The sequence below is a fragment of the Hippocampus comes genome, unplaced genomic scaffold, assembly GCF_001891065.2.
Source record: "Hippocampus comes isolate QL1 unplaced genomic scaffold, H_comes_QL1_v1.1 scaffold94, whole genome shotgun sequence".
Taxonomy (NCBI): Eukaryota; Metazoa; Chordata; class Actinopteri; order Syngnathiformes; family Syngnathidae; genus Hippocampus; species Hippocampus comes.
This window is the reverse complement of record NW_017806059.1, coordinates 3,483,746-3,505,389: the sequence shown is the minus strand read 5'-3', so window position 1 is coordinate 3,505,389 and position 21,644 is coordinate 3,483,746. Positions and strand designations below refer to the sequence as shown.

At 41.3% G+C, this 21,644-nt stretch overlaps 1 protein-coding gene across 1 annotated transcript in view; it reads left to right on the top strand.

Annotated features, from left to right (window-relative positions):
• LOC109529648 (CUB and sushi domain-containing protein 3-like) overlaps window positions 1-21,644 on the top strand; it is a 447,797-nt gene that overhangs the window by 212,123 nt on the left and 214,030 nt on the right. The window contains exons 27-31 of the mRNA XM_019893029.1: window positions 2,116-2,307; window positions 2,909-3,047; window positions 4,313-4,500; window positions 4,797-4,991; window positions 6,673-6,789. Coding sequence (XP_019748588.1) covers window positions 2,116-2,307; window positions 2,909-3,047; window positions 4,313-4,500; window positions 4,797-4,991; window positions 6,673-6,789 — 831 coding nt within the window. The remainder of the gene's footprint in view (window positions 1-2,115; window positions 2,308-2,908; window positions 3,048-4,312; window positions 4,501-4,796; window positions 4,992-6,672; window positions 6,790-21,644) is intronic.

Below are 21,644 nucleotides of genomic sequence, written 5' to 3'. Positions count from 1 at the left end.
TTTTTTTTTCTATGCAGAAGAGAATAGTTAATAGTTTTGTATTAATTAATTTAAAAAAATGGTCAATGTACTAGGCGCCGCCGCATTTATGAAACACGTGATTGGATAACCCAGGTAGAGACATCACATGTGGACACCACAAGCACAACTATAGATAATGCCAATGCAAATGTTTCTAGCATCGATCCTGAACAGATTAAAAAAAAAAAGCCAGCAGAGAATCATCCTCCTTCGGATTTGTTTTCATGTACCAAATAAGACCACGGTCAGGCCAGTCATCACAATGATCATCCTTTGCATTGTGGTAACATGCACTGCAATGAACAACTTCAAAATAAAAGCCCAAGGAAATTACATGGACTTCAATGCTCTGTTGGGCTTTTATTAGACTTTTATTTTTAAGTTGGATCCGTGCAGCATGTTGGCGGCATTTTACTGTAAGGCAATCATAGCAGGTGGCTTGACTTGTCTTTTTGACTGTAAAAAGTAAACATGGCCCAATGTTACCTCCTGAATGTCATCTTCCCGTGCCTTCCCTCATTTTCATGTTGATCACTCATCATATGGAACACATTCGCCATTGTAAATGAGGTTGTGTAATATGACTACACAATATCGCATCGTTGTTGTACGCACAGAGAATGAGAGGAGCCGTTTGATTGCTTGTGACTTTAGTGGGTTATGTTCACATCCCCAGCGGCACAGACCTCCCTCTTTCAGATACGCCTACTTGCCCTCCTCAGCAAAATTTCCAAAACCCGGTTCAGTCGACCGCTGTGCTTGTCACGAAAATAGACCCAGTGTGCATGTTCTCTCTTGCTTACTGATTTATTGCAAATGACATGAAGAGCTGTCACAACTGACTATTTTTAGAAGCAATATTTTATCATTTATTATTCCATTGATTCATTGGATAAACTTACTTTTTCATTGAAGTTCATTGCAATCTTTTTTTGGGCATTTCTGTTTATTAATGGATTGTTGTGGTTTATTAGGTCTTGGTTCAAGTTGAAATAAAAACAAATAAATAGCAGGTAGGCAATATTACATGAGAGGGAGTGATGTACTCAACAACCTTTGAAGCTGAACGCTACTTATTTGGTCTTGATAAATATGAAGGGCAACTAGTTTGATATTCACTTTGAGGTTCATTTTACTGTGGCTGCAAATAATGATTATTTTTGGCAAAAAAAAAAAAGAAGAAACTATTATATTGTCCATAAAATAATTACGATTGAGTGAGCTTTGGTCTGTAACTTGAAAAGAGGGAAAAATGTTGATGATTGTTTTCCAAACTAAAAGCAGTTGCTTGCAGATATCTCATTTCCGATTTGACACAAAGATAATCAGTCTGCTTTGCCTAAAGTACTGTAGTCATCAGTGAGTATTTACTATGGAGAGACTGAAATGGGAGGATGTTGACTGTTTGAAGTGAAACAATGGTTCTAAACAATTAAATAGTTGTCACTTCATTTGGTGAGCTGTTAAGTCCAGTTCACACAGCAGGATTGTTTGTACAATTTTAAATCCCCCCTTCCAACAACCGTAAGGATGCTCCGATTACCGTAATGGCTCAAAAAGTAATCTTGCCAGATAATCCTGCCATGGTGTGCTGATCCGGACCGCTTGGAAGGACGTTGGGGCCATGTTTTGGCCTGACTTTTCACTGTGTGTGCTTTCTTATGCTGCACCCTTTCTTATGCTCTCTCTTTTTTACTACACAAAACAAACCACCAAATATCGCCACTGACTCCTCTTCATCAGCCACGTTTATTTGCTCTCAAATCATGTTTAATCTCGGAAGATTTTGCCAGATTTCCCGTCTGACCTCAAAATATTCATGAATGAAATTGGTTCCTATATGATTTTGCCGTGTGGCTGCCCACCACACACACTTTATACTCAGAACTGTTACACCTTTTGAGTTTTTCTCATCATATGGCGTGGTCCCTCAGAGTTTGGAAGGCTGCTGACAAAATCTTGATGAGTAACCCAGGTTTAAGTAATAATAATAATAATAATAATAATAATAATAATAATAATCATAATAATCCACTGTGCTTGCATGTGACATGTATCTTCGTCCGTGCGTGTGCCTGTGTGTTTCTCCCTTAGGTTCTCTTGCCACTGCCTGCAGAGATCCAGGTATTCCAATGAATGGTAGTCGCAACGGGGAAGGGCGGGAGCCCGGTGACTCTGTGACCTTCTCTTGTGATCCGGGATATGAATTGCAGGGGGAGAGCAGAATCACCTGCATCCAAGTGGAAAATAGATACTACTGGCAACCCAGCCCCCCAAGCTGCATTGGTGAGTTAGGGGGCGAGAGCTGCTATCGCGTGAGTCAGACAGGAGACAGATGAGTAAAAGTCAGACAGAGCGATATGCGATATAAGAGAGAGAGAGGGGGTGGACAAAAGTGCAGGGGATCAAAGGGAAAGCTAGAGTGTAGAGATTTTGCCTTGAATAGATTATGGCAGCGTCTATTTTTTGTTGAAATGCGTGACAAAAATATTTTTGAATGTTTGAGCCACTTAGGTGGACACGTCTACTCTATACCCCCCGCCCCCCCCCCCCCACACACACACACATTACCAGTTAATTACACTACAATGCAATTAGAAATAATTCAGCTCAACGGGTCGAAAGAAATAGATGTTCTTGGATCACTGCACTGCCTCTTGCAGTTCCAAGCTCATATCGAGTGACTCGTGTAGCTTTACTTAAACTAAAGTGCATCTAATGCTTATGCTGTCACTCAAGGTGGGATACTTCCGAATTTTAAATCCAGTTTGACGATGGTGCTCCTTCTTGGCAGGGGCTCCTTCTGCAGTCACCGTGATAGACATAAATTGATGGCAAATTGCAGGACGTTTACAATGTCTTATTTCTACTCTTTATTTGTCTCAAGCTCCATGCGGGGGGAATGTGACTGGATCTTCAGGATTCATCCTGTCACCCAACTACCCACACCCCTACCCACACAGTAAAGACTGTGATTGGCTTATTGCTGTCCACTCCGACTATGTCATCTCCTTGGCTTTTATCAGGTATATCTATCTGCGATGCTGTCTGCTTATTCGCCGAGGATAATAGGTTCCCAAATGACAACAGAGAATGTAAACCAGTGTACACCGTTGGCCTGCTGATTGAAGTTTAGGATTGGATTGGACAACGTGTTTGCTTTCTTCCTTCGTACCTAGGATAAAGAAGGAAAGGACTGGTTTGTTTTTTTTTTGTTTTTGTTTTAATACGGTAGCTGGTTCAGTAGCTCACACAAGAGAGGTTTCTCGAAACATGTGTGTTTTCTAACGTGAAACTGAAACTGCTGTAGTTGTCAGTGAATGCACCGCAGCACAGGTTGCACCTCGAAATGGCTTGTTCTCTGTGATGGAACCAGTTGGAACACCACTGAGCTAAGTTGACCGTGTCTGTGCAGTGATGCACTTGGGTTGGAGTCCAGGCATCTTGGTATATCGCAGAAAAGCAGAATTTTTGCTTCAGAAGCAGATATCATTGCCACTTTGCTGAAATGCTGTAAAATAGCATTTTCAGATTAATAATGTAGATTACAGGAAGAGGTGTGATAGGATTGCAAGTAATTTACGATGCTGCATGATACTCAGAGGCTTTCCTTTATTAATTACAATTGAGGCATGGAACAGCAAGTCTGGCAGGGTAAGATGAGCCTGAGGGCAGTCCGAACACTTCACTGTTGAGTATTTTTTTCATGCAGGTCTCAAGCATTGGTACTGAGGTTTCTATTCAATTTTTGTCTTTCAAAATAAATATCAAAAATAGCATGTTGCTGTTTGGTGACCTTGGATTGCCATCGAAAGGATGGGGGCGTCATTTTGAATTGGAGTTGCCTCCATTCAACTCAAACGCAATTATCTCTGAGCCATTTACATTTTTGTCATACTTTATGCTCATCATTTTGAAAAGAGAGAAGCTCTGCTCTCTTTCTCTCTTGTCTGCCCTCATTCTCACTTGTGGCAAGTCATTCGTTATACAAAGCAACAATATGAAATGATTTTCACACTGCCACCTGGGAAGATTTTGTGCCACGTTGTCCCAGCAATTTAATCGCTCCCCACCTCCTCGAGGAGTTATCCTTTTTTTATTTGATTTATTTTTTCATCTTTTTGTCTGATGACAAACTAATTGCATGACTCACTCCTCACATTATAGCACACCGTCTCTGTTTTGAAACCAGAAGCAGATTTCGACTCTCATATACACCACAGTGTGTTGAATTGGAGATTAGGCTTTGAAAAATAACAATGGTATCTAATTGTTTCTAATTCCCTTGCAGCTTCAGTATTGAGCCCAACTATGATTTCTTGTACATCTACGATGGACCAGACAGCAGCACGTATCTGATTGGCAGCTTCCAGGATAGCAAACTACCCGAGAAGATTGAGAGCTCCTCCAACTTCATGTACTTGGCATTTCGTAGTGACGGTTCTGTGAGCTACACTGGCTTTCATTTAGAGTACAAAGGTACTGTGGAGCTGTGGATTTCTATGCACATGTTGTATTGAGTTATATTTAAGTCTCATGCATCTTTATGCATGAGATTCAATGCATCTTTGAGGTTGACTACGTTGCAAATACTGTTCACATTTTTTTCCTGATTGCCGTTCTCTTTTATCATCCCTATTTACAAGTCTTCTTCAACAATGTAATGAAACAGTCCCTTGTGATGCATACCAGTCATCTGGGCTGGAATATTCTGATGTTTATAATCTCTCTGCGGCATAACAGCCTTGTTCTAAATGTTTTCTTTTGATTGGCAGCCAAACTGCGGGAGGCCTGTTTTGATCCAGGTAATGTGATGAATGGCACCAAAATGGGCACTGACTACAAGCTGGGATCAATGGTTACATATAATTGCGAGGCCGGATACCTGCTGGAAGGCTACTCTACTCTGACATGTGTGATGGGCAACAGCAAGAGACCAGAGTGGGATAGAAGCAAGCCAAGTTGTCAAGGTGAGAGGCAAAGCTGCCGGATCGATACGTGATGCTTTGTGATGCAGACTTCTGTGTGATGAATGACTGTAAGTGCACACTCAACAGAAACCATTGACATCGCCGCGCAAGAATTGGCTACGATAGTGAAATAAAACACACTAACATTTTAGTTGAGAAAATTCATTAAAAATGTCTACAAATTTGCATCAACCGTACTCGGCTTTGTTTTGAGTTAATATTGTTTTTTTTTTTTTTTGTTTGTTTTTTTTTTTTGTGTGACCCAGTCATCAAAACAAACGAACAAACAAAAATGTACCATGCACGATACCCTACAGCCATACACAATTCTATTATCATTCACATTGATTGCCATTTCACAGAGATTAACATCATCCCAGTGTCAAGAACAGATGTCTTGAAGTTTGGCTAACTACCTGTCCTTTTTTTCAATAACATTACACACAAGATATAGCTTTTGGATGTCCTTGTGCATAATACAGCAATCAACTCAAGGTGATGAATCATCACAAACAGGAAAACATGTTGCTTGCAACATGAAGATATGAAATACACCTACCCACTCATCATTGATGTTGAACATTACTGAAGATTTTATGTTCTGCGACTAATAGTATATATTTTAAGAACAAATCCACCTCAAAATGGTGTGTGCTTGCAGTGAATCTGATCAATGTCCCTTTCTGTCTAAAATAAATACAGCCGAATCCTACTTAAAACATTTTCTTTCCATCACCTTTTTATCAATTTGGTATTGGGCCTAATTTTAATAATGATGGTTTTGTTTGACAATTATTTTCAAAGTCAACTTCTCTTTACTTTAGCGTTGAACATATTCATGCCAGAAATGTGTATTTTGCATTGTATCACCCACGATTTGCTGAATTTCAGTGACATCTCATGATCTGTCATCGATGGTGCTGTAAGGCTCTTGCATGTGTAGGACACTTGAGACTGCAAGTGCTTGAAAGGGACATGTCACGGTTAAGAAGGTCCTTGTCACAAACACTTGGTTCAATCACCATGTCCTGAAAAAACCTTTCATGTCATCTCTGGAGAATAGCGGACATTGAAAATGGTTGTTTGCTTTATCTATTTATTTTTTCCCAAGCAGATGGGATCATTACTGATCTCAAGAAATTGATTTTAACACTTTCAGGGACAGTGGTTACTACAGTGGACATCTTATTATGTTGTCAGGTTACATGGCGCATGAAAGGGTTACAAAAATAGTTTTAGCTTGATTGGAATTAGTTTCCTAAAAGGAACGTCTGTTTTAATAATTTACCATCTACGCTTGAGTCGAATGTATTTGCAGGCACAATTGCGCGTTTGTTGACGAGTGATGTTTTCATGTATTTCGAAGACCAAAGCACTTTTCCAGGCTTGTTTCGGTCACCTTTGGGTTTTACAAATGTAAACATTAATCAGAGCTCCTTGTTTGCCTATTTCGAGTTGCTGTTGAAAAAGTCCCAGATGTACCTCTCAAATGACAAATTAAGTTAGGAATCCTAGTGTTACGCGATCCACATCTGTCAGCAGGTACAAATCCAGCAGTGACTCCTCATCTCATTTTGCGACTGAAATGCTTACATGTGCGTTTGCTGATGGCGCAGTATTGCTTCATTTTCCCCACATTTCTTAACTGTATTTTCCGTTATCCTTTTTCCTGTCACCACAGCTCCCTGCGGTGGTCACTTCACTGGTTCAGAGGGCACCGTGTTGTCTCCAAACTATCCACATAATTACACCAGAGGACAGAGCTGTGTGTATGATATCTTTGTCCCGGGGGACTTTGGTAAGCCTTTTAAGCAATATTTCCCATGAGTTGAGTTGGAAAAGTACTCACTTACTCCCTACAGCCCATTTGTAGGGTGGGTGTATTTCACTTTCCTAATGTGGAATATAGCACAAGGGCTGAGTGAATATATGGTTTGTGTGGATGGACAGTTAATGATGAGGTACTGTGTATGAACAGTGTGGAAACAAATGAGGCTCCCTCTCAAAGATGGTCACTCTTGCAATTTATTTCCTTGTAGTAAGTTTATTTTATGGCAAGGCGAGTTAAATTTATATAGCCCAGTTCATCCACAAAGGCAATTTACTGTGCTATATGTAAAGGATAAACATCCCGAACTAAATAAAAAAAGTCAGCTTGTATCAGATTGGAAACACAGAATACAATGAAAGTACCAATCATCAAACGCAGTATCATGAACATTAGAAATGGCAAAATAGATATTTAGCGCATTTTCACTTGTGCAAAAAATAGAGGTGAGAAGTTTTTATATTCAGTCACTATATCGGAAAAAAAATGTTTACTTTGAGTTATACAACATTGTCACGAAATGTGGTGGTGGAGGACCCCAAAAAGCAGGCAGGAGGAAGGAGCAGGGTGTACTTGACAAATTGTATTGATAAAAACACAGAAAACTAAATCGAAAACAAAGTCCTAAGAACAAAAAGAATCCAAAGTATCAAACAAAAACCATGGCTGAAGCTAAAAAACTAACAGTCACCAAAACATGACTGAAACATGACAGACAAACAATGAGCCGACACCGAGTGGTCGTGCCGGTAGTCCTTTTAAAACAGATAACTAATGACACAATGACCAATTTGACACAAGATTGGTTGCCATTTGCCACTGCTAGAAAGGGCTTCATGGCTAACAGTAGCCACTTTTAGCACTTGGCTACTCGGCTCCAGAACTGTCCTATTCCCTTCTTGTGCTTAAATCACCATCCTGATCCACACTGTACTTTGCAGATTGAAGCCTTGGTAATAGTTTGCTTAATCTCTTCATTGTTTAACGATTAAACCTCTTGTCCGCACATAAATGTGATGCGTGGCTAAGGACGTGAATGGGAAGACAATCCGTCCTAGGAACAGTCGTCGACAGGGGATGGGGAGGGTCAGGGGATGGGGTTTGTTGTGTGTGACTGTCATGGATTGAAAATTTGTTGTTGATGGGCCCTCATGCACCGAAATGGGCTGCGGCAGTCACGTGCTGAAAAATGATTGTCGACGTGATACCCAGCACCGTCCGTTTGAGAAAATTAACATATTTTCCTGAAATTCCCATTGACCACCCCACCCCTCTGCATGGCTACCCAGAACCACTTCCAAACTTTTAAAAAACTCTATTTCATTTGTAACTTAATGTTCTTCCGTCCATTAAGACATCAAAATAAATAGAAAACACCTTAAAAACAAACAAAAAGAATGTCCTCAGCTGGAACATTTTTCTGCACTCTTCCAAATATTTCGAACGCTATGTTCACGCAGCACCACTCGGACATGACAGCACACTCTAAGTGACAGCAGAAGTCACAATTCTGCAACGTCGACAGATAATAAAGACATAGTGCGAAAAAGAATATGCACCTTCTGATCATTAAGGTGTTTTTTTCAGGTGCATTCCTCATTCTGATTGTGTAGATCAATTTATTACTTTTAAATTTTAGTTTTATTTTGCACTGTACATTTTCCTAATTTTACTCATATTAATTCTCCCTGTTGCAACACACCTGATTCAAATGATCAGATCATCAGCAAGGTTTGCGGAAGCCTGACATTGAACTTGTTTATTTGAATCAGGTGTGTTGCAAGAGGGAGACTTGGAAAACATGCAGGACAGCGGCTCTCCAGGACCTGAGTTTGACACCCCTGGTCTAAGTTAACTTCTAGCAAGACTATGTTTAAATGGAGGGATTATCCAAAAGTAACATTGAATAAACTTAATCGATTATTCACCAATTCACCTGTGGTCATCCATCCTAATCCTAATCTACCGTTTGTTGTTGAGGTTGACACCTCTGATTCGGGGGGGTCCTTTCCTAGCAATCCCCGGTTGATCAGAGGCTCCACCCCTGCGCTTTCTTCGCAAGAAGACTAACCCCTGTGGAAGTAAATTATGATGTGGGAAACTGTGAACTGTTGGCACGCTGGGAATGGTGTCATTGGTTGAAGGGAACCAAATGACGGATCATAAGAACCTTGCTTACATTTGGTCAGCCAAACGACTCAACTCACGACAGGCACGATGGGCTTTGCTGTTCACCAGGTTCAATTTTATTTACTGCCAGGGATCTCACAATAAAAAGCCTGATGCTCTCTCCCAACGTCATGATCAGGCAGTGGACAAAACCAGGATGGAAGCCATTCTGCCAGGCCACTGCATAGTGGGGACACTTCGATGGGAGATCGAGGGGACGAGGCCTTTAAGAAAACCTCTGTCCCCGAGGATTGTCCCGAAGGTCGTTTATTTGTGCCTAAGGTCTTCCGTTCTGAGGTGCTACAGTGGGGCCATGCTTCTAAATTGGCTTGTCATCCGGGAGTTAACTGTACGTTCCCCATGATTGATCAGCATTTCTGGTGGCCTGACCTTAAAAGGGAAATTAAGGACTTTGTTTGGGCTTGCTCAGCCTGTGTTTGCGGCAAAATCTCCCACCAACCTATGGCTGGGTTGCTCCAGCCGTTTCCTGTCCCATCTCGTCCTTGGTTGCATATTTCCTTGTATTTTATTACGAGACTTTCTGTGTCTCGAGGGAAGTCAGGCATACTTACCATAATGGACCACTTTGTGGCTACCAAGAAGGGCAAGTGGATGTCCTATGCATCCAACTACATAAGCGGGCCCATCGTGTCTGGAGGGAAACCAGAGCAGCAGCATCACACACTGCTGAACACAATCAGCGTATTGCAGATCGTAGATGACGTTCTGTGCTCAAGCATCACCCTGGACATAAGTTATGGCTCTCCACGTGGAATATGCATCTGACAGGCAACTCACGCAAGCTTGGACCAAGATTAATTGGATCTTTCGAGGTGGAGGCTAGTGTGAACCCAGTTCCTGTCAACCTCCGCCTTCCACCCACTCTCAAGGTCCATCCTGTATTCCACATGTCACTGCTCAAGCCCATGGGGTCCAGTCCACTTGTGCACCGCCTACCCTTCCACCTCCTCCTCATATTGTTGATGGTGACCCGGTGTACACTGCCAGGGAGATGTTAGATTCCAAATGCAGAGGCAGGGGTGAGCAGTACTTCGTCCACTGGGAAGGCTATGGTCCGGATGAGCGTCAGTGGGTCCCCCGCTCCTGGATCCAGGATTGGTCACTCCTCCATGATTTACATGCAGCTCACCCATCCAAACCAGGTTGTTCACCAAAGGGGCGTCCAGCATCCATTGAGGGGGTGGGGGTTACTGTCATGTCTGTCTGTTTGTTTTGTTTTCAGACCCAGCTGGAGTGAGGGCCATTTCCCTCCAGCAAACGCACCTGTTCCGCGTTTACCAATCAAGCCTGTCATGTATTTCAGGAATGCCAAGCTGCCTTGTCACTGTTGGATTATTGACCTTGCTTGCTGATTTTGCTCGCGTTGTATTCTAGATCTCGTTCATAGTCACTTGGCTCTCTTAGTTCCTCGTTTTGTAATTTCAACCATTGATCGGTTCTCATTTTGGTTGTGAATGTTCACACACACTTGACAATAAGAGAAGCATTTTTGGGAGTATTATAGTTACATTTTTATGGTGTTTCTGTATTCCATCCACTTTTTCATGTTTTATGTCAGAACAGATCATATACCTGCTTACTCGCAAACCTGCATTTTAATCATACACAATGTACTACAATATCCGTAACTGAGTATTTTTATCTCTTGGTACCTCTGTTATCCGTGTAGATTTTCAAGTTATGCATGTGCCCTGTCATGGCTCTTCAACACAAAAATGATGAAGGAGGAGATCCAATGTGTTTCTTAAAAAATGAATCAGGCTAGCAAAAGCGAGGTATCATTCTTTGACACTCAGCACTCATGGCTTGTCTGTGCTTTGCACCATTCCAAAGCCATTAAGGTACAGTGTGCATCTGTCTTGCCCTTTAATGTTTAATTATAGTTTGAAATAATACTTGCAGTCACATTTCAAACAATAAGTCTGCTTCTTTTTTGAAATGCTGAATTATTCATGGCACTCAATTTTTGCCTAAGGCACTGCTTGTAAACATTCATGCATACACGTACATTAGCCAGCAGCATTTCGCTCTTCTTTGCACCAAGTTCAGCTTCCAGTATTTCACCGTTTTGAGGTTGCATACAGTACATCCACCAAAGTATGATGTTTTCATTAGAGCTGTCAAACGATTAAAATATTTAATTGTGATTAAAAATGCAACCGTCATAATTAATTCATAATTAATCGTGATTACTCACACATTTTTTATCGTTTCTGAATTTCCTTTTATATGTTTTTGCCCTATTTTTTCCCGTTTTAATGCTCTCATCAACATGGAATCATGGATCAGTTTTCTATGTGCAAAATGCAAATATTTACTGAAACAATTTCGATTTTCAATTTTACATGAACATTTTTCACTTGGAGCAGTTATTCACACATAATCTCTCAGACAATATTACTGTCTATCAACAACAGTGAAAAAATATTTTGCCACACAACAGCTGCTTTAACAGCTCTTTTTATGGAATCAAAACAGAGCAATAAAAAATTATAAAGTGCACATCTAAGGTAAACTAGTACTCAGCCTACAGTGGATTTAAGACATGGTTGCATACTTCGTTTTTCTCAAGTTTGCTTTGAACACAGTAGTCAGGCTATGTTGATTCTGTTGGTCCTTCCTGTGCGGAAGTCTCTCTATGGTTTTGTGTAGACATCATTTCGGATGAGTACACTTGGTTTGAGGCACAACACTGGAGATGTTTTATTTTCAGTGAGGTCACTACGACTGCAACGCTGAACTCTCGACGTGCCTCAGCGCACCGTCAGACGAACACAGATAAGCTCCACCCCCTTTATTTATATGGATACGGAACACGGTAACCTTCCACACAAAATAGTTCCAAACAAGTAACAATCGTGATCCCGAAACAGTGTCTTCTCTCGCTTGGTGTACCTTCCTTCTCCGCTAAGTACAATTTCTGTCCATAGCTTGTAATGGAGGCTCTCGCTGGCAATCCGTAGTGGAGTCGTTTGACGCAATGCGAATGATTTCAGCTTGAGTCTAGCTGTGGACAATGTTGACAGGCTTGCATGCAGTAGCCATACATTTAGCTATGGCGTCAGCAAATGTGTTCTTCGTCGTGTTATCCATTTTCTTCGCTTTGAAATTATCCGTAGCTGTCTGTCTTTGACGAGGGGGCGGAGTACTCACATCAGCTGTGTGCTTGGCCATTAAGTGGTATTTCAGACTCGACGTGCTATGATGATAGCTCAGTTTATGACTGCAAAACATCCAGGTAACTTTGGTCTTGTCAGTGGAACCATCTGGCAACTTTTTAAAAGTAAACTTTCCATTCATAAACACTTTAAGTATCCGTTTTCGGTGTCTCGCACTGCCGTGGCTGGCAAAACAGACATGGGCGTGGACCTGTGCAGCGCGCTTGTTGTTTTGTTTCCGGTTTATTTATAGAGCAGCGTAACATCTGCTGTGACGTGTTGCTGCGTTAATTTCGCGATAAAAACTTTATTCACCTTAAAATTTATTTAAATTAATGCCAATAATAACGCGCTAAACTGACAGCTCTAGTTTTCATCTAACCTAATCTGGAACACTGGAGAAAAAAATGGGATGAGTCAACTGATAAAGAAGATCCATCATAGGCAAACGAAATGCAGTACAGTCAAACCATGGTTTTCGTCCATCATCTGTTCCAGAAGGCTGTTTGAAAACCGAAATTGTTCGAAAACCGAAACTCTTTTTAAAATAAAAATGTTTACTGAACACATCTGCTCACAATAGAAAAGCGACACGAGGAAGTGACGCTTCCTCGGGTAGACGAGGAAGTGACGCGAGAGGAGTCAAATGGTGCGTGCATTCAAGTGCGCTCAGTTTGTTCGAGAACCGAAATTCGTTCGTCATCCGAGGCATAAAAGACTTGAAATTTTTGGTCGAAAACCGAATTGGTCGAGAACCGAGACGTTCGAAAACCGAGGTTTGACTGTACTTGCATTTTGTACATAATCTGTAATTGTGTATTTGTTTTGCCTCTTTGTTAGGGCTCCAAAAGGGAGTCACATTCTTTAATTTTTTATGGAAATACGTTGTGTGTCTAGTACACGCATTCTATGGCTAAAATAATCTAAACCCGCCCAATTTATTTTTTTTTTATAATTAAGTTGACACTCCCTCAGCCTGCAGGATCAAGCCTCTCACAGTTGAAACTCACACTCAGGGGCATTTGGATTTGTAGACTCCCTGGACTGTTTGGGGTACTCTGGTACCATAGCACCCCCCCCCCCAAAAAAAAAATAAACAAAAAAAAAAACAGGAATATGACGAAACAAAGACATTTTTTATTAAATGCATACAGAATTGATTTATACTGTGGTTCACTGGTGAGCATTAAATCCGGCCCTGGAATTTCCTTCCTGTGTGGAATTTGCATGTTCTCCCCATGCCTGTGTGGGTTTTCTCCAGGTACTCTGGTTTCCTCCCACATTCCAAAAACATGCTTGGTAGGTTGATGATTGAACACTCTAAATTGTCCCTAGGTGTGATTGTGTGATTTTTTTTGGGGGGGGGGGTGGCTTGGTGTGCCCTGGGATAGGCTCCAGCACCCCCTTGATCCTCATGAGGATGAGTGTGTGTGTGTGTGTGTGTGTGTGTGTGTGTGTGTGTGTGTGTGTGTGTGTGTGTGTGTTTGTGTGTCAGGCCACTATAGAGTGTGATGTAACACAGTATCGTATGAACAATGGTGAAGCCGCAGTCAGTCTTGGATGAGGAGATTCACAGATGATTGGCTGTATATTCTCCCTTCCAAGCACTCTCACCCTCACGGATCGATACAAAAGAGGCCGATTTCACATATTTGAGGACATTACCAAAAGAAAAAAAAAGTTACTTTTCTCTTCCAATGCATCACCACAAGAACTCCAAACCTCTACAGTACAATGCAGTACTTCACAATTATTTTTTATCAATTTGAAATTTTTAAATTAATAGATGACACCATACATCAGAGATACTAATGCAGAAGATCCTGCCTGTCTGCCTGGCTAAGTTGCTCACTCATACATACCACAACTTATATCAAGTTGCCTTATATCTGTTTAATCCAACTTGGAATGACCCCACCTGGAGTAAGTTTTGGCTCAAGGTGATCAGAATCCGCATCAAGCCCCTCCACCCCCACCCCCACTTTTTTTTTTCAACAAAACAATGAACATGCTCTTAGAATCTAAGATTTAGATGGTAATTCCATATTGTTTGCCAGTTGTTGGAAAACAATGAGCAATGTATAATCATTTATGAACAGCCATTAACAACTCTACTACTTGGTTTTCACATTTAATTCAAGATGCATTTTGCCTGTAAGCTACCATCCATCCATCCATTTTCTGTTCAGCTTTATCGTCACAAGGGTCGCGGGGGTGCTGGAGCCTATCCCAGCCATCTCCGGACAGTAGGCGGGGGACACCCTGAACCGGTTGCCAGCCAATCACAGGGCACACAGAGACGAACAACCATCCGCGCTCACACTCACAGCTAGGGACAATTTAGAGTGTTCAATCAGCCTGTCATGCATGTTTTTGGAATGTGGGAGGAAACCGGAGTACCCGGAGAAAACCCACGCAGGCCCAGGGAGAACATGCAAACTCCACACAGGGAGGCCGGAGCTGGAATTGAACCGAGCACTGTGAGGTCGGCGCGCTAACCACTGGCCCACCGGGCCGCCCTGTAAGCTACCAGGAAAAAAAAATTAAGGAGCTATATTACACAGTATAAAACTACTCCAAACACAAATCAGTATCCTGATGGCAGAATTCAGGTTATGATCATTTTTAGCAGTTGACAAGAAATTCATTAATCTATTGTTGGGAGAAATTAGGGGTGTTCACACGGCTAGATTTGCTCCAGTGCTACACCGGCGCTGCGCCAGTAGAGCGTTCACACGTGCAAATTTGCTCCGGCGTAGCCCCGGAAAACAGCTTACACCGGAGCAAATTTGATCCACCTCAGGGAGGTGGTTTAAAAATTTGCTCCAGAGCAAATGCTCGTTTGCGGGGCAGAACCGATGTAAAATGGTACGTGTGAACGCTACAATTTGCTCCGAAGCAAATGCTCGTTTGCGAGGGGGGAGTAGCCTCGCTACGCATGAGAAGACTTGATTACGTACAGCGAGAATTCCTTGCTTTCGTGCTCTGTCGGACTTCCGTCATGTGTTTGTTTAATAACAATACACAAGACATGGCTGGTAAGAGTAGCAAGCACCTCTTGGGTTATACCATCTCAACTAGAACGGGGGGGAATAGTCCCCAAATGTCATCTTTCCTTTTGTTCGAGACTGGACTGCCTCGGAGTTGTTTGTGTAGTTTGTTCCTTTGTTGTGTGTTCACAACCCCCCGTGCCCCATAGAATTTATTTTGTGATTTCCTCTCTTGATTTTTCTGTTTGGCGGATTACATTTTTGCTTTTCTGAGTGTCATTGAAGTCATTGTTGATTTACGTTTTCGGGGGCGGTCACTCTCGAGCAGAAGGCACGGAGACCGAGAAGGAGAAGGACGTGCCTGTACGGTAGTTGCTTGAGTTGTGTATATGTTTTAAAAAGAACCAACACGACAGCTCATTTGTTTTCTGTCGTTTTGCTCCGCTGCAGAAATTGCCGTGTGAACGCAAGTGGAGCTGCACTGACGCTGCGCCGGTGCTAATACGCTCAGGGGCTTTGTACGTGTGAACGCTCCACAAAATTTGCTCCGGTGTAAAATATATCGCAACAAAATACATCGGTGCAGCGCCGGAGCAAATGTGTGCCATGTGAACACCCCTATTATCATTGGCTGCACAGGATTAACTTCTTGCAACTTAGCTAGCAATGGCATTTATCTGTATGTGTAAACAAAATCAAACAAATGTTGCCTCTATTGTTTTGTGTGAAGCTTTGCTGTTAGCCAATAATGTGCATTTAGCTGTGACGGCATTACTTCTCCCATTTAACACAGCCACATGCACTCTTGCCACGATCTCATTTTTTTTTTTTTTCTTCATCCTCAATTTTTCCCCCTTCTTTGGCTTGCCATGATCAATAAGTTTGCTTCATTTTTGTTGTGCTGCAGATGCTAGCGTCAACAAGCCTGCGAGTAGGGGGCCCCATTAGAGAGTTGTTTGACAGGCATTGTGTCATTCCACTATTTACAATCATGCTGTTGATGTCATCCAATATCAGCCATCTATCAGAGGTGGGGCCCAGCAGACAGTGCTGGTACTTAGGGGTCCCTTTGGAGGTACTGCTGACTGCCACATGCTGTCACTGCAGTGTTAAAGCAGTTCCTTTTTTTTTATTTTTTAGTGATATAGGCCGATGTCAGCTGTCCCGTGGGCCCCCCCTCAGTTCGGGTTCCAAGGCCTGCCTCATAGTGTTATGGCGCCTCTGCTCACACTACTTGAATCCATCAGACTAAAAATAGGATCAAGGTATTTGTAAATGTTCTGGACCTATTCTTGTTTCTGCCTTTTTTGAAGTCCCTTTTAGTGGAGATTAAAAAAAAATACTGCAGTAAACCCTGGATAAGTTTTTCATTTTTATTTTATTTTATTTTTCCATGGTTGGCCCCCATGTTGCCAAATACCCATTTTGGGTACATTAAGTTTGGCTGACGCCACTCACGTTTTAATCCAAGTTAATATAACTGGATGGACAGTAATGAGTTACGGGTAAACATTTTGTCACATTTTCCTATTTTTCTATCTGGGCCTTTTTGTAGCTACATGTATTGAGAGCACCGGCATATCATCGCTGTCCTGTCACAAACACGTATGTCATGTTTGACATTTTTTAAATGTTTACGTTAATGGGATGTTCAAAACACGGACAGCCTGTTTACGTGAAAAAATAAATTACATTTGTATTTTTCATAGGAGAGCGACGATATGCATAACAGCTGCCATACAGTGGTGTGTCAGAGGGACTGATTGATTGCACTAAGAAATATTAGCTGTAACTATGTGGGCAAAGAAAGAGTGAGTGAGTGAGCAAGTAAAGCATGTAACTGCAGTAAAGAAAGAACAGCAAAGAGAATGAGATGAAACGAGCCATGATGGTTTCGCGGGTTATCATGAAGGAACCTGGGAGTGAGAAATAACACTGCTGAGAGCTATCATGAAAGTGTGGACCCTGAGGGTGACCGTTGACTCATCCGTGATGTTCACTTGAGAACAATGGCATGCATGCACGAAGTCACTCGTAGCATCACATGCTAAAGATACTACGTATTGGTTGAGGATGATCTCTATGATGGAAGAAATAGTATATGTAGGTATTATGATGAAATCATGACTATGTCAATTAAAATCTAAATTCAGGGTTCCCATGTGTCCTGGAAATCCTGGAAAATGATTGACCGATTGTCGAGCGATGAAAAACACATGGCAAAGGAGACAAAAAAAGTAAAATGCTCCGGAAACGCTTGAGTTGTTCTGGAAAATGATTTTTTTTCTTCCTCTGCTTCTCTCTGCCTTGTGGATGAATGCAAACGGATAAAACAGACATGTATGTCTGTTTTCTGCTCCATTCAATGGGTGACAATGAGTTGTAGCGTTTACTGCTTCCTCTCTGCTTCTAGACGGGACAAAGCCCCGCATTTCGCTACCAACCAATCAAATCGCTGCCCAATGTTTCCATGACTTTGTTGTTAGATTTACCAATCTGTCAGACCCAAGTCAGATTTTTTTGATCCTCCAAAGATGTGACCAAAAATAATGACTTTCATTTTAACCCTTTCATGCACCTCGTAACTGATAGCATGATAAGCTGTCCACTGTTGTAACTGCTGCCTCTGAAAGGGTTAAGAGTGTTGTTGTCGCACACTATGTCGAGTGTGAAGTTTCTCTCTCTCTCTCTCTCTCTCTCTCTCTCTCTCTCTCTCTCTCTCTCTCTCTCTCTCTCTCTCTCTCTCTCTTTCTCTCTTTCTCTTCCCTCTGTTGAGTGAGAGAGCTGTAGTGGATGTGTCGTCACTTTTTGCTGTACACTCCGAGATGAAATTTATCTCTTATTTCAGTCGAGCCACAGTGACCATGATGGCTTTGACAAAGTGATGGGTGACTGGTACTCTTATTGGGCCATATTTCACTCAGTATTTCATACTTTGTACGTGCCCCCGTTGTCCCATGAGAAAAACTTTGTTCGGTATTCAGAGCTATTAAAATACAGTCTATGTGCACAGTGGGCAGAACTTCGAATTTTCATGCAGTTTTGATTTTAACTTCTAGCCCCTGGCTAGTCAGGCTGGCTGTGGCAGCAGTGACATGGATGCTCGCAGGGGATTTGGCTTCTGTCCAACCCATCAGCAGCTCATTAGTCAATCATCTAGATTTACTGAGCAATCAAAGTAATTTGGATGTCATCATCCATGTGAGAACTTATTCTGTATTAGTGTTGTGCCACGCATGAACAACTCATTCGTTTGAATAGTTCCTTTGGGATCAACAATGAGAATCAATTTGCAACTTTGAAAACCATTTGGTTTTTTTGATCCAATTTTGTATGGGGTTTGGCAATATGAAAGAAATCTGGTTAAATGTAGAAAAATATCAGGTGCACTTGTAGAAAATACAGTAGTACTTCTCCAAAGCTGGGGGTGGAAATTATTAGTTTATTTTGTGATAACTTGACTCGTACTGTAGCAAATGGGGTAGGCTTAGGGCTGAGGTTACACAAAACATTTTACACAAAACATTTTACTACCCTAGCCTTACATGAACATGTAAGGCTAGGGTGTCAAATTAATTTTTTTCATGGGCTACATTGTAATTATGTTTTACTCCTGAGGACCACATAAATATACAGTAGTCTCATCTTACCATGTAATGTGCAAAGAACAAATTGATAGAAAACTAGTTTTGAAATCAGAAAACAGTAAAAATAACTCATTTGTTTGAATTTTACTCTAATCTAAAAGGGAGATTGAAAAAAAATGCTTGCAGTATTGCAACATTTTTAAAAGTGAAGACAATTTGTAATTTTTATGTTTAGCAAGAAACACAAAGTAAACATGCGCAAAACGATTTGCCTTCGCGGGTCACATAAAATGATATAGCTGGCCGAATCTGGCCCCTGGGCCTTGAGTTGGACACCTGTGAATTTACAACAGCTACTTATGAAGTTGCAAATATGGTTCCGCCCCTTCAGTGTTGATGCGTACAATACATAAAATCAATATATGTGGACTATGTATACTGTATTTTTGTCTTGATGACGGGTGGCTGTGTCCTGTGGTCTTAAACCCAGAAATAGATGTTTCAAGTATTAGTGAAATGCACCTGCAATTCATATTTTGAATCGCCGCAAGAACTGAGGCCAAGACTCGCTACTTGTGAAATGTTACGGCAGAACTCCACATGTTGCTCGTGTGCAGGTTTGCACATAGTTGATTGTGCTTGTGCCTGTTGTGATGGAAAGCAACAGGGGCTGTGCTATGTGGTGTGGGGTGGTTTGGGGTTCATGGAAAAGCAGCAGAATTCTTTATGGAGGAATGAGCCAAATTCTGTTGTTGAAACAAATCTATTCATCCGTTAGCTTGCATACACGAGACACGCTGAGACATTTAAATTATTTTATTATTCATGACTTTCTAGTAGCCCGGCACTAAGCTATTTTTAGCAGTTGTGATGTCACAAAGAAAACAAGCACCTGAAGTTGATCCAATGCAGACAGACAGATGAGATGGCATTGCTTTCGGTTCCTGTTGTCATTTTATGTTAAGTGTTCTTTTGACGGCGGCATGGGCACCCGCAGCGGCTCCTCTTGTCTTGTCTGTTTGAGAGGGAAGAAATTTCATCTCTGCTGTATGTTGCACATACTGCACATGTGACAATAAAGTTTTACGTGACTTGACTTGACTGTTGGTTTACCAGCAACGTTTTTTGATGCATATAGTGTTCACTTATCAAATGATATGGGTCTCCAAAAGAGTTTCCAATAAACAAACTTGCCCATTTCAATATGTATATTCATATCATCACTATACAAGTCAGTATAATGTCAAAATGCCATCTCTCTCCTGCCTGTCTGATTAAAATTATTGCTTAACTATTATTGAAACTGTACTAAACTATTTTTGCTTCTGTGCTTGATTTGATGCCATGAAAGAGGTATTTATTTTAAAAATGTTCATGATGGTTTTAGTGGTACACAAGCAGGGTTATTATAGTTTTGGACTTTTTCATTCTAGTTTAATTTTTATTTCCGTTTGCCTTTTTGTCAACTTTGGCTCATGTTAAATCAGTGATGCATTTGTTAGTTTTTATCAGTTTTAGTTTTGGGGAAAATGCTTTCTTTCAGTTTAGTATTGTTTTTTTAGGGTTGTTTTTTGTTATCATGGTGTAAATATACCATCAAGTGTGAGAAAAAAAAAAAGTGTCATGTTTCATGAGGCAGTAGTTGGAGGACCCCAAAAAGCATAGAGGCAGGGAGGAGCAGGGTGGCTGATCAAAATGCAAACAGGAATAAACTGGAAAAACTAGCTCAAAAACTCACTCAAATAAAGTGCAGCAAAATCACAAGAAATCAAAGTAGCAAAACACCTAAGACAGAAAACAAAACATGGCACGTGCACAAAGCAACAAACACAACAGCAACAATGACCCGACAACGAGTGGTCGGGCATCGAGTCTTTGGAAGTGCCAACTAATGACACAATGACCAACAGGTGTGCAGCTGCAGACGGAGCCCTACAGTGCCACCTGTTGGTCACAAACAGAACCATGACAAAAAGTATATGTCGCATATTCAAAACAAAAAATATCTGAGTTTGCCTGGGAACCAATTCGGGGCCTTACTCCGCCGACTACCCGAAGTCAGCTGGCATCGGCTCCAAGCACGCCCACGGACCTTGTAAGGAGAAGTGGATCAGAAAATGGATTCATGGATGAAAAACAAAAACAGATAACGTTTTAAATGAATTAATTTATTAACAAATGTGATAACCATCAACAAATAAAACAACAGTGTACTTAAACCTAAGCACAATAAGACCAAGAAAAGTGGAGTGCATTTATACTGAAATATTGAAAATGCAGAACACAACATACCGTAAACTCTACTAAACGTATAGTGGTTATAAAGTTGAGGCAACCCTGTTCAAATGTCAGCTTTTAGTGACATAAACAAATCATTTCAAAACCTACTCTACTATTAATGTGACATGTAATCTGTACAACTCAAAAAGAAAACTTTTTGAGATAGAAAGTTAAAAATAAACTGTGGTGAATGCGCAGGTAATCTTATAACTGAGGATGTGGCCGTGTTCATAATTACCACATTCAAACCCATCAAATGGGAGTCATCAACACCTGTCATCTTTCTCTGCCTAAACCCCCAAAGCGTTCAGTTGTTCTAGAAGGCTAACGATTTGGTGCTAACTTACTGCTATTTGGAACTGTTCATAATTCCCTCCACACTGCCCAAGGTTCCTATCCCAGCACAAGGCTGTGGTGTTGTTTTTTGTTTTGTTTTTTCTGGTGTGATGTAATGTGTCTGTGCCCACTGCCCAACATACATTCACAAAATAGAAGGTTCAACCTCGGACTACCGTGTTTCTTTTATGGGTAGCAAAGGTAATGGCGGCAGAGGATCCAAAAGCGAAGGAGATGGGCGAAGGACGGGTGCAGGGTCAAGTGGTCCGGGGAGGAAAATGTGG